Raw genomic sequence first — 14764 nt, 5'->3', positions numbered from 1 at the left:
GAACTTGACAGATGAGAAGAAAGAAATTCTGATAAAAAGGACGATGATGTCCCAGAAGAAGAGGCGCCAATAAAAAACTTCACATCACAGGGATACTGAAATTATTTCATGCAATGAAAGTTCAAAGGATAAAATGTTGGAAGCTGATTTGAACTTAGAAAGGAATATGACATTCACCAAGGCGTAAAAAAAAATACTTGCTCTGTGTCAAAAAGTTATACAACAAGAAGGCAAGCATTGCACAATCTACTCAATAAGCAGACTACTTGAGAAGTAAACAATCCACATAAGTTTTTTTTTTTTACAAAGAAAAGAAACAAGTTAATTCTCACAGGTTCTAGTATTTCAACTTGCAATGTAATAAATATTAGCATTGTTATTTTTTCACTTCTCTATACATTTTTTTCTTTTTTCTTTTCCTATACATTTAAAACTGACCATGAGAGTTTCAAATCTTCTGACATTTTTTAAGGTCACAAAACAATTATAATTTTCCTTACTGACTATTAAGATTGCTTTGCAGGATTTCAGCTCACATGATCATTTTTACAGTCTCATACTACCACGCAAATCAAGGAATGCCTGTACATTAAATTATAGTAGAAGAATTTATAAAGTAAAAACAACAAAAACCAATTTCTCCCTAGTATAAAGTCAATAAAATTTCATATTTCTTAAGTTTTTGTTTCCAAATGCCTTTCCAGACCTTTAAACAAAAGGACAGTAGCTTGTTTTCAGTTGCATAAAGATGACAAGTTAGAACAATGGTGAACTGATAGAAAGGTTCTCTGATTTAAGAGAATCTGTGGCATCTTTACACCACTGAGAGCTATTGTTCCTTCAGTATCACCAATGAAATTTACACCATTTTAAGTACCTTCCATAAAGCCGGTCAAGTTCAAGGCTATCCAGCTCAGTTACATACCCAATAACAGAATTCTGACATGTCACGTATACTGAGTTTATCTCAGGTGCCATGATTATTGGCTAAGTTAGGAATGTTAAACACGCCAACCAAAGTTAAACTTCCATTAATACCCATGCTCCCATCATACTAGGGTTACTTAATTCTCTTAACTTACACTGGCTCATTTTTAAACATTTCCATAGTGGACAGTCAGGGTTTTAGTCACCAACAAAGTTAACCCTATACTTTTCACTAACCGCTAATAACTCATAAAGTATTGAAAAAGGGTTCTTTTTGAGAAGAAAATGGAATAGAAATTTTGAGTATATTTTAACATCTTGTGTAAGTGCTTCCCATTTGCACTCTCTTTTATAAAGGATGATTTATTTGGCAACTTCATCTAAAATTTAGCACAGCAATTTCAACAAGTAGATTAGATGATTCTGCCTTTGCCATTTTCAGAAAACAGTCTCTATAAGTAGTGAACAGGAAAAATCCAGCACAGGACTTCCCAAGGACAGGCAAAGTCAAAGAGTTAATTCTTCCCCCAAGATTTTTTTGTTTAAACTAGACCCAGAACTTAAAAAAAATGGATCTTGAGATGCACATACATATATTCATACATGTTATATACACTAGTTGGTAAAAAACAATTCCTACCTCAGGATCATCATCATCAAAATCATGGTAAGTAGAATGATCTGGATTATTCACTTTATCCAAAAGTTCAATTGCCAAAGACCGTGTCAAAGGCTGTGTGACAAACGGGTGCTACAAAAATAAAATAATATAGTACAGAACACTTATTAGAAGTCTGATTGAGTAACATTTTATCTTTTTGAAAAAAGACGTATTTCAGGGCAAAAATAATACCTGGAGTAATTTTTCAGCATTAGGTCTTTTTTTTGGATTTTTGGTAAGTGCCATTTTCACAAAATGATGAAAACTATTTGACCTAAGAAATGTTGAAAATAAAGATTTTTAATTTCAGTTCTTTTTTTGCTCAGGACTATAAAAGTAAATAATACGAAAATACTTACCACTTCATTTTATCCTTTAGTTTAGGAGGCTGAAAATTGCTTTTTGTCATTAGAAATAATGCTCTGAAAAATCAACAATCATTTAACAGCATTTTAAGATGGCATATTTTAATATATAATATTAATTCTACTACTACTATTCCCAAATAAGGTAAGTATTATTTGTTCATGATATAATAAGGAATACCAGGATGGGGAGGGGGCCTTAATTTAAGCATAGGATTCTTCAACTGTGACACACTGACCTCATTGGGTGCAAGTCAAACATAGGAGGCTGAAGCTCAGCAAGTTCTATGGCAGTGATTCCCACGGCCCACAGATCACAGAGCTGATTGTACCCCCCTTTCCTCTCAACGGCTGCAACTTCTGGAGCCATCCTGAAGGAGATATTCCAGAAAAGAAAAACCTTCTGTTTACTGTATTTTCCTTCATATTCCCACCAGAGGAACATGGAACCATTACTATCTAAACTGAGGCCCATGCAGGCCTTGACATCTGAATAATATGTGGTACTTAAATAAGTACGTGGTACTTAAAAGGTCCATCTTTCCCAAGATCTTGACATGTTACAAGACCTTCCATCTCAAGCCCTTACTAGTTACTTCTTTATTATTTTGTTAAACTATTCACTATAAAGATTTATACATTTTTACAACTGTAACAGAGTAACATGTACCAAACTTGTCCACACCCCAATTTCTCTTCCTCTGTAGATGCAAAATTCTATAGAGAAATGACATGCTGTAATAAATATAAAATTTATAATTTTTAGCTCTATCTCCTTAGATCAATAAACTGCAACCTGACCTCTGACTGTTTTCACGTGACCAAAACTATTTATTGGGGCACCAATAATCTTCACTTAGCACTTAACTTATATTTACTATAAACTTAATTGGGTGGTGGAAAGTTTTTAAAATGAGTGTCTTCTGTTAAAAAAATGTTCACTCAGAGGAAAGTTACCTAAATTCACTACTTATTTTGTTTAACTTTGCTGTAGGTTGATTCTAATTATACCTCTATAAATTTGTATTTGATTGATTAAATAATTATATTAATTTTCAAATATAAAAAATTTCAAATCCTTAATAGTAGCTTTGAAAATAACTGAGATAAACATTTCAACTCTTACATAGCAAAACTGTGATTTAAACAGGCAGCCTTACACGTATGTCTTCCTGGTATGATTTCAGGAAAGTAAAGCAAATCAATAAAGTTAACACACAAACAAACAAAAAAATCCCTCTCTAACTTTGAGAATGTTTGGTCTTAAAATGTTTTAGATCTTAAGAGTAGCTCTTATGAATATTCAAATTATCATAAGAAAAGTGAATTTTAAAGTAAGTCATTAGTAACTTAATTGATGGCTCGATTCTAGCCAGCTGAGGGAAATGCCTCGGCAGAGTATGAAAGCACACACAGGTGACAGGCTCTCTACTAGCTCCCCAAGTTAGCCGATGTTCTCCCTTCTTCCATAAAAATAGGAGGGAAAGAGTCCACCTCGTGCATTTCTACTCCTGCCAGTTTAGATGTATGCTTACCACAGTCAACTGAGTCATCTCTGAACCTGTTTATTTGTTACATTTGTTATTATAACTACATAATTAAATTAAATATCATAAAAACTGAATTAGGAAAGTGAAAAGAGTAAGTTGTTATGAAAATTGAAGTGTATGCTTTAGAAAAACTTGTTGAAGACAAGTTTCTGAAGACAAAACCAAAAAAAAAAAAATCTGGAAACCCAGGTTAAGAACATGACAGCTGAAAGAGACTGAGAAGGCTACAGACTGCATAATTCCATTTGTATGACATTATAACATTGGGGGAAAAGGCAACACTAGAGATAGAATGCAGATCAGGTGTTGCCAGAGGCTAGAAAAATTTACTAAAAGGGGACAAAAGGAAACCTTCCTGGGTATGGAAACCTATTTTGTACATTGATTGCAGTGGTATTTTTCACTACCACAAGTCACTCAATATTCATACACAGTATACCTAATGAGGCTGAATTTATACCTCGATAAACCTGACTGGAAAAAAATTACATGCTTTGTATTGTCCAAGTTCTCCACGCACTTCAGAGACACACAAGCCAGGAAATGTAGTTGATTCACGTGGGTATGGCTTATGTTAATAAGATAGAAAACTCTATCTAGTGATCCAAAGAAAAGGCCTTGGTCCTAGATCAAAAGACTGGCAAAAAAAAAAAAAAAGTACACTCACATGCCTTAAATTGAAATAAAATGTTTCAGGTACAGGTGTAGTACATTAATTTTGAGATTTTTTTTTCCCAATTCAACAGACTTTTTTGATTAACCGATTAACTGTGCTGACCTAAGTCAAATGAATGAGAGATTCCATTCGATTTTATATCCTGAGAGTTTAGGTGGGAAAGACATGACCCTAGAAAGAGCTGAAGAGGGGGAGTGTTCCAAAATGTTTCTCTGCCTGATTCACAATTTCACATACTCCCAAGATATTACCTACTCCATCATTAAAAAAATGACATTAGTTTTTAATCTCTGAAGCTGCAGCTGGAGATCAGTTATCAACAAACATTTACTAAGTATGTACAGAGAACCATGCTGGCCCTGGAGACTCAATGAGAGCTCCTCCAGATGTTTAAAATCAAACTGAGGAGACAGAGTACCTAAAAATAGTAATATACAGCTCTTTAAACTCTTAATCCTCTCAAAAAATCAACCCTAAACAATAAGAAGAACAAACAAACAAAAAAATATAAACATACTATCTTTGAAAAATCCAGAAGACATATTTGGACTGAAAATGACAGCAAATGATGTGGCAAAGAGGAGGAAGGACAAACGTAACTGTGTGCAGAGGAGAACAACCAGCAAGCTAAGAACCCCAGAAATGAGTAAAATTTAATGTACGTCAGTTACTACTTTATTGATGACTAGATTTCAACTAGCTGGTTCTTAACCCCTAAGAATCTCAGAAAGGTTTACAAATTAGGGTTACAAACTTACAAAAGCAGAGTTAACACTGGGCTAAAAACAGGTGTATTTGAAAATGTCAAGTCTAAATAATGAACACTTAGTCCTCCAGATTCCTTTTCTCGTCCATTAAGGTCCAGCAACTACTCCTTTGCCATTCCTACTGCATAAAGACCAAGGAAAATTGAATGAGAGACATCAGGAATAAGGGAGAGCGGGGGTTGGAAGCAGCAGAAGTCTGTGTACAGAACAATGAGTTCCTTGGCTTCCTTCACTTGCTCAGCTCTGGAACACTAAAAACCAGGTTTATATGCTAACTCCCACAAACACAGAGGTATGACACATTTAAGTACCTTGCTCTTCAATATAAACCAGAAGACAAGGATTACTAGACATCTGAAGGAAGCCTCCATCATGAAAGCATGAGTCTCAAAAGCCAAGGAAATCTTAAAGTACAACAAAAATGATTTTTAAAAAGTGAGAAACTGGTAGTAAAAAAAAAAAAGTGAGAGGAAGTTGAAGAAAATTAATAGATTCATTCAAGTGGTCCAAGACGTAACATCATTATTATAGTGAGTTCCAGAAAGAAAGTAGGAAAAAGTATGGCAAAGAAACTATCAAGAAATAATACAAGAATATATCCCAGAACCGAAAGACATGAATCTTGATTGAAAAGCACAAATGCCAAGTACAATGAATAAAGGTAGAAAGAACAAACAAAAACATTATGAGGTATATCACTATGGAATACCAAACCACGAAGACTCTAGCAGGGAGGGGTTACGCTCAAATATCATCTATCATAATGGCATCACACTTCCCATCAGCATCAGAGAAAAGACGACACTAGAGAAATGCTTCACAACTCCAATCTAGAATTCTATATTCACCCAAATTATCAATCAAGTGTGAGGCTAGACACGCAGAGCCTCAAAATTTTTCTCCTCAAATTCCTCAGGAAGTTACCAAAACATGTGAGAGGGAGACATTAATGAAAGAGGAAGACCTGGATTCCAGAACAAGCTGAATATGAAAAATTCCCAGGGCGAAGCTATACAAACACCTAGAAAATAAACAATTCAGATTGGAATAGTAAGGAAAGAATTCAGTAAGAAAAAAAATTTAAAACAAAGCAAAAGCAAACAAAAATCGGGACTGACAGATAATTTGATAGGCTTTATGGTGTGGAAAACTGTATAGAGGCATCTCACAGACTGCAGAATGTGTGAAGGTATGGAAGTCATGGCCAGGGATCAAAAATAAAAGCTAAGGAGATGAAAAATGAAGAAATTATTAAATATAGAAAAAATTTCAAGATAGTAAGTGTAATAATAGTATAATAACTGACTCAGCAAGTACGCTGAAAGGATGAGAAGACTGGATGATGAATGAACAAAGCTAAAACCTCCACCTATCATATCACGAAGCCTATAAATAATAGTAGACAATGCTACAGGTGGCAGCAGGCACAACTAGAAGAATTTCTATGTCATAAAATTTTATACGAAATTTTTCTCTTTAGCACTATTTGACTTTTAAAATATGGATCTGTTTGATAAAAAGACAAATCAATATTAAAAATGGTATACATCATATCCTAAGCAAGAAAATAAGTCATCCAGGTTAGTGTTACCTGACTGCTGAGGAGGCAGACCAGGGCATCAGGAGAGAAAGGGGAGCTCTTGGGCTGAAGGGAATGTAAGATCTCCAGAGTGCTGTTACTTCAAAGTAATGGTGTGAACAAAAGAGCTCTAGACCTGTCCACCACTATATTCACAATGACTAATAGCATACCTGGGACACAGTAAGCAGTTAAAAGCATTTACTGAATAAATAAATGAATGAATAAGACAGCTTTTATAGACTGGGCAAAGAACACCAAGCAGACAAACACAGCTAGAGAGGAAGGTCTGTGGAGGCAACTGGTAGGACTTAAGGTTAACGAAGCAGATCAGATACTGGAAGCCTCCAAATGCCAAGAAATATGTATTTGATCTTGTGTGCAACCAAGATATGTCAAAAATGTTCAATATTGTAAATAATAAAATGCTGAAAAATTTCTCAGAATATGGACTGATCTGTGAAAATACATGTGATATGTGTAGGATCAAGAGTTGGGTTTTTCTAGCAAAACTGGAACTATATCAAAGTTTCCAAAAGCTGTACCAATCTTTAAAGCTTTTCCACTGCATGAAAATTGGCATGGTAGAATATTCTATGGCTGTGTGTTCCATCCACAAATTTACATGCCTAAATTAGTTAACCTGTTAATGATCTCCTTAATCTGTTTTCAGTCCCAATAATTTTGACCAGTCTATTTTTTTAATGAACACTGTATACAATGATAGAAAAACAAAAAGTTAAATTATTGATTAAAATACAATTACCAATATGGTGTACCAATGAAAGACTTCCGCTTGGCAATTGTTGCTGTTATCTGAGCAGACACTCCAAAATCAGCTATTAAAAAAGAAAAGAAAAGAAACATTTAGAAAATAAAAAAAGTAAAATTAAAGTAACATGAGAAGAAATTTTCAATAATTATTTTCATTAAACTAATTTCACAGAAATAAGGCACATAATATTGACAAAAAATATTGAACTGCTGATGGAAATTGTTCACTAAGCCATCAATAGTTAGACAACTGCTTTTCCAGTTCTTAGAGGTGGCTTAGGCAAATTTTATCATACTTTTAAATCTGATTAGTTCTATTATAGGCTATACTTCAAAACAGTTTTATTCATGTTTTTATAAGAGAATTTTTTTTTGAATATTGGTCTTATAGTAATATACAGTTCAAAATAACTTTCATGTTTACTATTAACATTTATTAACATATAATAACATAAATGTTATTAACATTTATATCTAACAGACATCACAGACATGACTTTTTATAAAGTTACTATATTATACATGTTTTCTGGTCAGACTTTCAAATTAAGTTATTAAGTTTTGAACTCTGTTTTAATCATAACTTGACAACCAAAAGTTAACAAAATAAAAGTTACAGTTTCAAATAAAGCACTGTTCAGCATCTATAGTACATTCTTATGTAAGTAATACTGTGTTTTATTTTGAAAGCTTCTGTTAAGTAGGTAGGATTTGGGCATCACTGATTTTTTTGGCTTTTGTTTATTCTCCTTGTCTTTTGGTTCCAAGATAATTCTGTACAGATTTCTTATTAGAAATCCCATTCCTGTAGTTAAGGTGAAAGAATTTCCAAGGAATAGTATTTCATTATATCTTTACAACAAATTTGTCATATGTGAAGGATAAACTTTATCCCCATTTAAGAGGAAACAGAGGGGAGGGTATAACTCAGTGGTAAGGTGTGTGCTTGGCAGGCAGGAGATCCTGGGTTCAATCCCCAGTACCTTCATTAAAATAAATAAATATATAAATAACCTAATTACCACCCCTCCCCCAAATAAAGTTAAATTTTTTTTTAACAAAAAGAGAAGAGGAAACAAATACAGAAAGATTACATATGTCTTGCAATGAGATTTCCACCTAAAAATACATAGACGCTACTGAGGGAGGGGAAATCTAGTCCTAAAGAGGAAAATATAAACTTACTATGTTTTGGAATAAATTTGTACAAGTGACAAAACTCAAATTTACTCACCCAATTTCACATGACCATTATCCGTTAAAAGAATGTTAGCTCCCTTCAAAGTGAGAACATTTTAGTTAAAGGAGGAAACATTTTATCAGACAGCATATATAACAGAATAAACATATGTCTTTAAAATAATCACATGACAGCCTTAGATCTAGAAATACTTAAAATTTAAAGCATGCACAATTAAAATGTTAATTCATTACTATATTCAAAGGAAAATTTACTGTCCATTTTTTAGGCAATTTAACTATCCTTATAAAATGTTCTGCCTTGTAAAAAGCTATTAACAATATGAATATTATTATGAAAGTGACATATTTTCACCTAAATGTTTTTTTCTTTCTGATCACTGTCACTACACTACAATGGAATTTCAATTCCTTGAATTACATTTTAAACTTCACTGCTATTTCCCACTCAAAAACACCGAAACACATCTCCTTTCCTAGGAAATCAGCATCAACTAAACCAGTGCTAGTGTGTAAGGCTGAACCTTGCTGCTTAGTCCATGGGGAGTCCATTCTAATGTGTCTGCCCAGAGTTTAGGCCCATTCAGGACATCAACAACTTGCCACAGGCCCAAAGAATTGAAATGTCACTGTGGACCTTGTAGCATTTTGGCCATTTTGCTTCTTGACCTAAGCTCAAGAAAGATAATAACACTTCATCTTAAAAAAAACTCAAAGCACAGGCTTTTACACCCCGTCCCCCAGTCCTTTTCTGCAACTTTTAAATGAGCAAGCAAAAGTAAGCAGCCTCTGTAGTTCAGAGAGCCATCAACCATCTAACCATAAGTTCAGGGGAAAAATACTATGAAAGCACCCTTCAGCTCCCAAAAGGGGAAGAAATAACCAAAATGTGCACCCATTGATATTACTACAACCCTAAGAGATAATGAGAGAAGTGAGAAAAAGGAGAAAGAAGAAACTAGAGTAGAGATTTCAACTTGATTTAGGTCCTAGCTATCTAGATTTCTGCCAGCATCTTCAGTTTGGTCTTTCCTCAGCTCTAGAGTAATTTTTCTAAATTACAGTTTATATCATATCACCTGCACTTGTGGCCTTTGATGCTTACTTCCATCCATCCATCTATGCATCCACTCATCCCTCACTCCCTGAGAGATTACTAGCAACCACATGCTATTTTAAGCTCTGGGGTGACAGTAGTGAATAAGTTCCAGTTCTCATGGAGTTTACATCCAAGTAGGAGAGAAAGAAAATCTAAACATGAATACATAACACACACACACACGAATGAATAAATGAATGAATCAACAAATGATTCAAAGCCAGGTAGAGACAAGTACTCTGAATATAAATAAACTAGGAAGGGAAGACCTCTCTAAGGCAGTAGCAGCTGAGCAGAGATCTAGATGAAGAGAGGGTGCAGAGGTGTGCCAAAATCCAGAAGAACATTCCAGAAAGTGGGGACAGCAAAAACGAAGTCCTAGGACCAGAAGGAACCTGACATATTCCAGGAATAGCCAAGTTTAGCGTGGCTGAAACAGAATGAGCAAAACGAAGAGGAATGTGAGATGAGGTCAGAGAGGAGAGCAGGAGCCAGATCATGCATAACCTTATAGGCCATGGTAAAACATCTGGATTTTATACTGAGTGTGAGGGGAAGCCAATGGTGGCTTACAAGCAGGAGAGAGACAAGATCTGACTTAAGAAGACTGCTTCGGTTGTGAGGTAGAAAAGTGCCTGCAGAACCACTCAAGAATGGGAGTAGGGAGAACAGTTAGAAGGCCATTCCCGAAGTGCAGGTGAGATACAACACAGCGGTGACTCAGACATGGTAGAAATAGTGGCAATGGTCAGGAGCTACCCAATTAGGCCCCAACTATGAAGTTCAGCCCACAGGTTCCTGCACAATGGAGCACCACGCCACCTGGCCAACCCCATCTCTTGTCACTCTCCTCCAGTCTCTCCTCTTCAAAAACAGTGCAGCTTTTATGCCCCCTAAAATGACCCCACATTTCCTGACCTCTGTATCTCTGCTCACATTGTTCCCTCTGTATGGAAGGCACTCCAACCTCCATTTCTGACAAAAATCTATCAATCCTTCCAGATTATTTAAGTGCTAATGACACAGAATTTTTCTTGAGTTACTCATATTCTTCTGATCTCTCCTACCTTTGAATCCAATGCTCTTTGCTTACATCTTTTAAGTGGCTTATGAATAATACTTAAAGCAGAGAATTTCAGCTGGTGATCTGACAGCCCACTGAAATTTCATGTGAAATTTGAAGGCATGTGCACAAGGACATTTTCTGAGCAGAGTCCACAGCTTTCATCAGAGACTCAAAGAGCATAGTGGTTCCCCAACCCACGCCCTCCCCCAAACAAAAAAAGGGTTAGAATCTTTTTGTTAGAGAAAACTGCAGAAAACAAAAGGAGGAAAGAAGTACGAGGAAAGATGAATGAGGAGGAAGAAAGGAAAAGAAAAACGAACAGAGAAAATATCTAAGGTGGGGAGGTGACAGTATCTTTGGAAATAGTATCAGAGTCCTGCCACAGCAATGGTTTAGCACAGTATGCCCAGTGCACCTGCTCTCCTCTGCCTGTTAAAGACCAGCAGAAAATGTCAAAGTTTAATTTATCCATTTTGACACATTATTAATGACAGTTTCTTAAGATTGCCAAAGTTTACTATAACATTCAAAGCATGAAATTTCCTAAAGACTGTAACTTGATGGAAGCTACGGACTTTATTTGCATTTTATAAAGAAAGAAAGAGAGAAAGAGAGAAAGAGAGAAAGAAAGAAAGAAAGAAAGAAAGAAAGAAAGAAAGAAAGAAAGAAAGAAAGAAAGAAAGAAAGAAAGAAAGAAAGGAAGAAAGGAAGGAAGAAAGAAAGAAAGAAAGAAAGAAGGAAAGAGAGAAAGAAAGAAAAGAAAGAAAGAAAGAAAGAAAGTTAAAATATGATTAAAGCATGAATTCACAACTGTGTATTTTAAAAGGATGAATTTTATGGTATGTGAACTGTATCTCAAAAGAGGTACTATAAAAAATAAAACCCTTCAAATTATCACTCAATTTTACTATCATAACACATGTAGACAGTTAAGCTCATCAAACAGAATAATCAAGACAATTATGCTCAACAGTTTGATTAGGATAGTTAAAAATAAAGAGAGGGCCATGAGATTAAACATATGATGTATATACCTTAATATCTCTGTGCATTTTTCCTTTACTGTGAAGATAGTATAATCCCTGGAATTAAAAAAAAATTAACAAGATTTTAATATAGAGCACAATTTGGAATTTAAAGGGATCAACTGAGTAGCATTCTCTCTTATTTATTTACTCATTATAGAAAGTTCTAGTATTAATCAATTTATCTTACTGGAATATCCTAAAAGACAAAAGAATAAAGAAAGTGAAGGAAGCAAAGCTCAGTCTGAACGACTAGTTTTCCTAAGACAAATAATTTTCATTAAACTCTGCAAATAGTTTTAAACAATTTTTTAAAAAAATGTATTAAAAACAATGAGTATCAGAATGAGTTTCAAACTCATGAGTACTTAATTTTCAAGCCTTTCTTTGGTATTAAGAGGAATTAAAAATAAATATATAACAAATCCATGGTGCTTGAATTTTAGTAGGTATATTATCATACTGAAGCTTTAAAGTATTTATTTGCAAATATAATTTGAGTTTATAACAAAAACAACTTTAAAATGTATTAAATTCAAGAGTTTGCCAAGTTATAATGTTTAACCTTTACTTAACAAATAATATGCAATAATCAAACATTCAGTTTAATAAAGAACATTACTTCTTAATTCGCACTGGATTTACCTGTAGTGTTTCTCTGCTAACATATGCAATCTGCAGTTCTGATAGAGGTCCCGTTACTATAAAAGAAGAAAATTAATATTAATAAAATCAGTTAAAGCATGTATTTTCAGTAAGAGACAAAGCTGTACAAGTTTCATGAAGCAGCAGTTTAACATACTTAAAAAAACCTACTAAAATATTAACCTCCATGAGAGCAGGAATTTTTAAAAATCTCATTTGTTCATTGTATACCCAGTGTTTAGAACAGTGCCAGGCATGGAAAAGGTGCTCAATAAATGTTTATAAAATGTGGGAGAATAAACTGTCATCATAAGACTCTTTCAAAAATAAAATGACTTAATATGGGAAAAAAAACTGAATGAATGAATGAATAAAACACTGAAATAGTCACTGAACTTAATTACATTTTCACTTTTACACCTGATCATATTACCTCTTAAATGTTAAAAGAAAGCAAGCATGGCCAAAAGTTTAGCTAGTTTTCGTTAAAGCTTTTTGTAAAAAATTGACATGCAATATGTATTCTGCTTAAGTTAAAAATCAGTAATTTTTCTCTAAAATTATTAACTTTATAAGTATAAAATTAATGCATGATCACTATAAAAAATTTCAATCAATAGAGACAGGTTTCTTCCTTATCCAAACTAGTATTACTCAATAATAAACAATATCAACAGTTTGGCCTATAATCTACCACACACACATAAACATAAATGGAATCTTATTACACATAAAATTCTGAAACTTGCCTTTTTCATTTACTATATCAATATATATAGTTTAATCATATCATCATATTTGAATAGTATTTCCTCTGTGTGCATCTATCAACTATGAAGGACATTTAAATAGTTTTCTCTTTTTTGCTATTAAATCACTTTAAAATATAGAAATAAGAGGTGGGAGGAACTATTCTAGAAATTGAATTAAATTCTAACCATGAAATTGTGTGCTAGATAGTGAGCTCACATTTACACAAACTTTAACAGTTCTGTAAAAATGTGTAGTTCACAGTACTTGTATTTTACAATTGTGGCAGAGAGAAATTTATTTCACTTAGATTCTTTAAGGGACAAGGCTAAGTTTAAATATTGGAGGATAATCCTTATAGTAACTAATTTCTGTGGCTTGTAAGCCCACTCTCATCTAGTAAGATAGGCCTTGTTGAGATGTCTGTTCCCACAATATGGCAAACAAGACAACCTGAAAATCTTGAAAATAACACCTAGAAATGATAGGAAAAATATTTTAAAGTAATCTTTTAAATGCCTCACTAAGCTCATAAACAGTAAGAGACTTTCCCAGAAACAAAAACAAAAACAAAAAAAAGCAGGGGGGCAGAATGAAAAACAGAATGATAAACGTGTCAAATATTCTAGTTGCCTCTTAGGGGAAGGCCAATTCTGGTAAGATAGGGCTTCAGTTTTATCCCCTACATGGGCACAGAAGAAAAAGCTATATGTCTGTAGAGGAAGAGTTAAAACAAACACCCACATAAAACCAGAATCCTCAAAGGCCTAGATCCTCATTAAAATTGTAGACAAGCACCGGGAGATGACTAAGGAAGGATTTGTACGCCACAGCCTGGGATCTGGACAGGGGGAAGAAGTCTCCTCATAGAATTTGTCACCACAGGCCTCTTCTTCACTCAGGTTTAGGGTTCAAATATATATCAACAACAATGAGGTCACTGGGGTCCGAGGAAAAAAACCCAACAGTTAGAAGGACATACTCTCAAAAGCTATATGGAATTCCCACTGAAGATGATCTCAAAATTATGAAATAAATGAGAAAACAATTCACCATAAATAGAATGTAGAAAGTTATTAAAAAGAAGGAAAAATAGTCAACGAAAAATAGAGACCAAAAAATCTATTATGTTGAGACAATAAAATGCTCTAACGTTAGTTTTTCAAAGAAAAAGTAAATCAAAGGAGAGGAGAAGGAACTTACGAAAAAATGTAAATTTAAAATCTGCCCCACTGCCCCCAATCCTTGTGGTTAAAATATGTCTGGGAATTCTCTGATACATCCCCCTCCAGAGGCAGAACTTAATTCCCTTCCTGAGTGTGGCTAGACAGAAATGACTTGCTTCTAAAGAACAAATTGTGGTGGAAGTGACAGAATGTAATCTCTGAGACTACTCCATAAAAGGTTTGTGGCTTTGTCCTTGCCCTCTGGGGTCATCTGCTCTGGAAGAGGCCAGGGGCCACACTGTGAAGACACTCAAGCTGCTCTATGTTGAGATGCACGTGAAGAGAACTGAGACCTCTGGCCAACAGCTATCAAGGAAGTGAAACGTTCTGCCAAAACCATGTTAAGTGAATCATCTTGAAAGTAAATTCTTCAACCTTAGTCAAGCCTTCAGATGACTACAGCCCCAGCCAAGAGCTTGACTGCAACCTCATGACTGATCATGAGCTAGAATCA

General features: G+C 34.4%; 1 protein-coding gene across 4 annotated transcripts in view; it reads right to left on the bottom strand.

Moving 5' to 3' along the window:
* MAP4K3 (mitogen-activated protein kinase kinase kinase kinase 3) overlaps positions 1 to 14764 on the bottom strand; it is a 169049-nt gene that overhangs the window by 67334 nt on the left and 86951 nt on the right. For all 4 annotated transcript variants that reach the window (XM_072937870.1, XM_072937868.1, XM_072937869.1 and 1 more), the window contains 8 exons: positions 12335 to 12390; positions 11699 to 11746; positions 8534 to 8576; positions 7292 to 7364; positions 2193 to 2324; positions 1948 to 2010; positions 1781 to 1862; positions 1568 to 1678 (listed from right to left, as the gene is read on the bottom strand). In XM_072937870.1, the coding sequence (XP_072793971.1) occupies positions 1568 to 1678; positions 1781 to 1862; positions 1948 to 2010; positions 2193 to 2324; positions 7292 to 7364; positions 8534 to 8576; positions 11699 to 11746; positions 12335 to 12390 (608 nt within the window). The remainder of the gene's footprint in view (positions 1 to 1567; positions 1679 to 1780; positions 1863 to 1947; positions 2011 to 2192; positions 2325 to 7291; positions 7365 to 8533; positions 8577 to 11698; positions 11747 to 12334; positions 12391 to 14764) is intronic.

Source organism: Vicugna pacos, chromosome 15 (assembly GCF_048564905.1).
Source record: "Vicugna pacos chromosome 15, VicPac4, whole genome shotgun sequence".
NCBI lineage: Eukaryota > Metazoa > Chordata > Mammalia > Artiodactyla > Camelidae > Vicugna > Vicugna pacos.
Note: the sequence above shows the minus strand (reverse complement) of the source record. Positions and strands in the feature narration are given on the sequence as shown.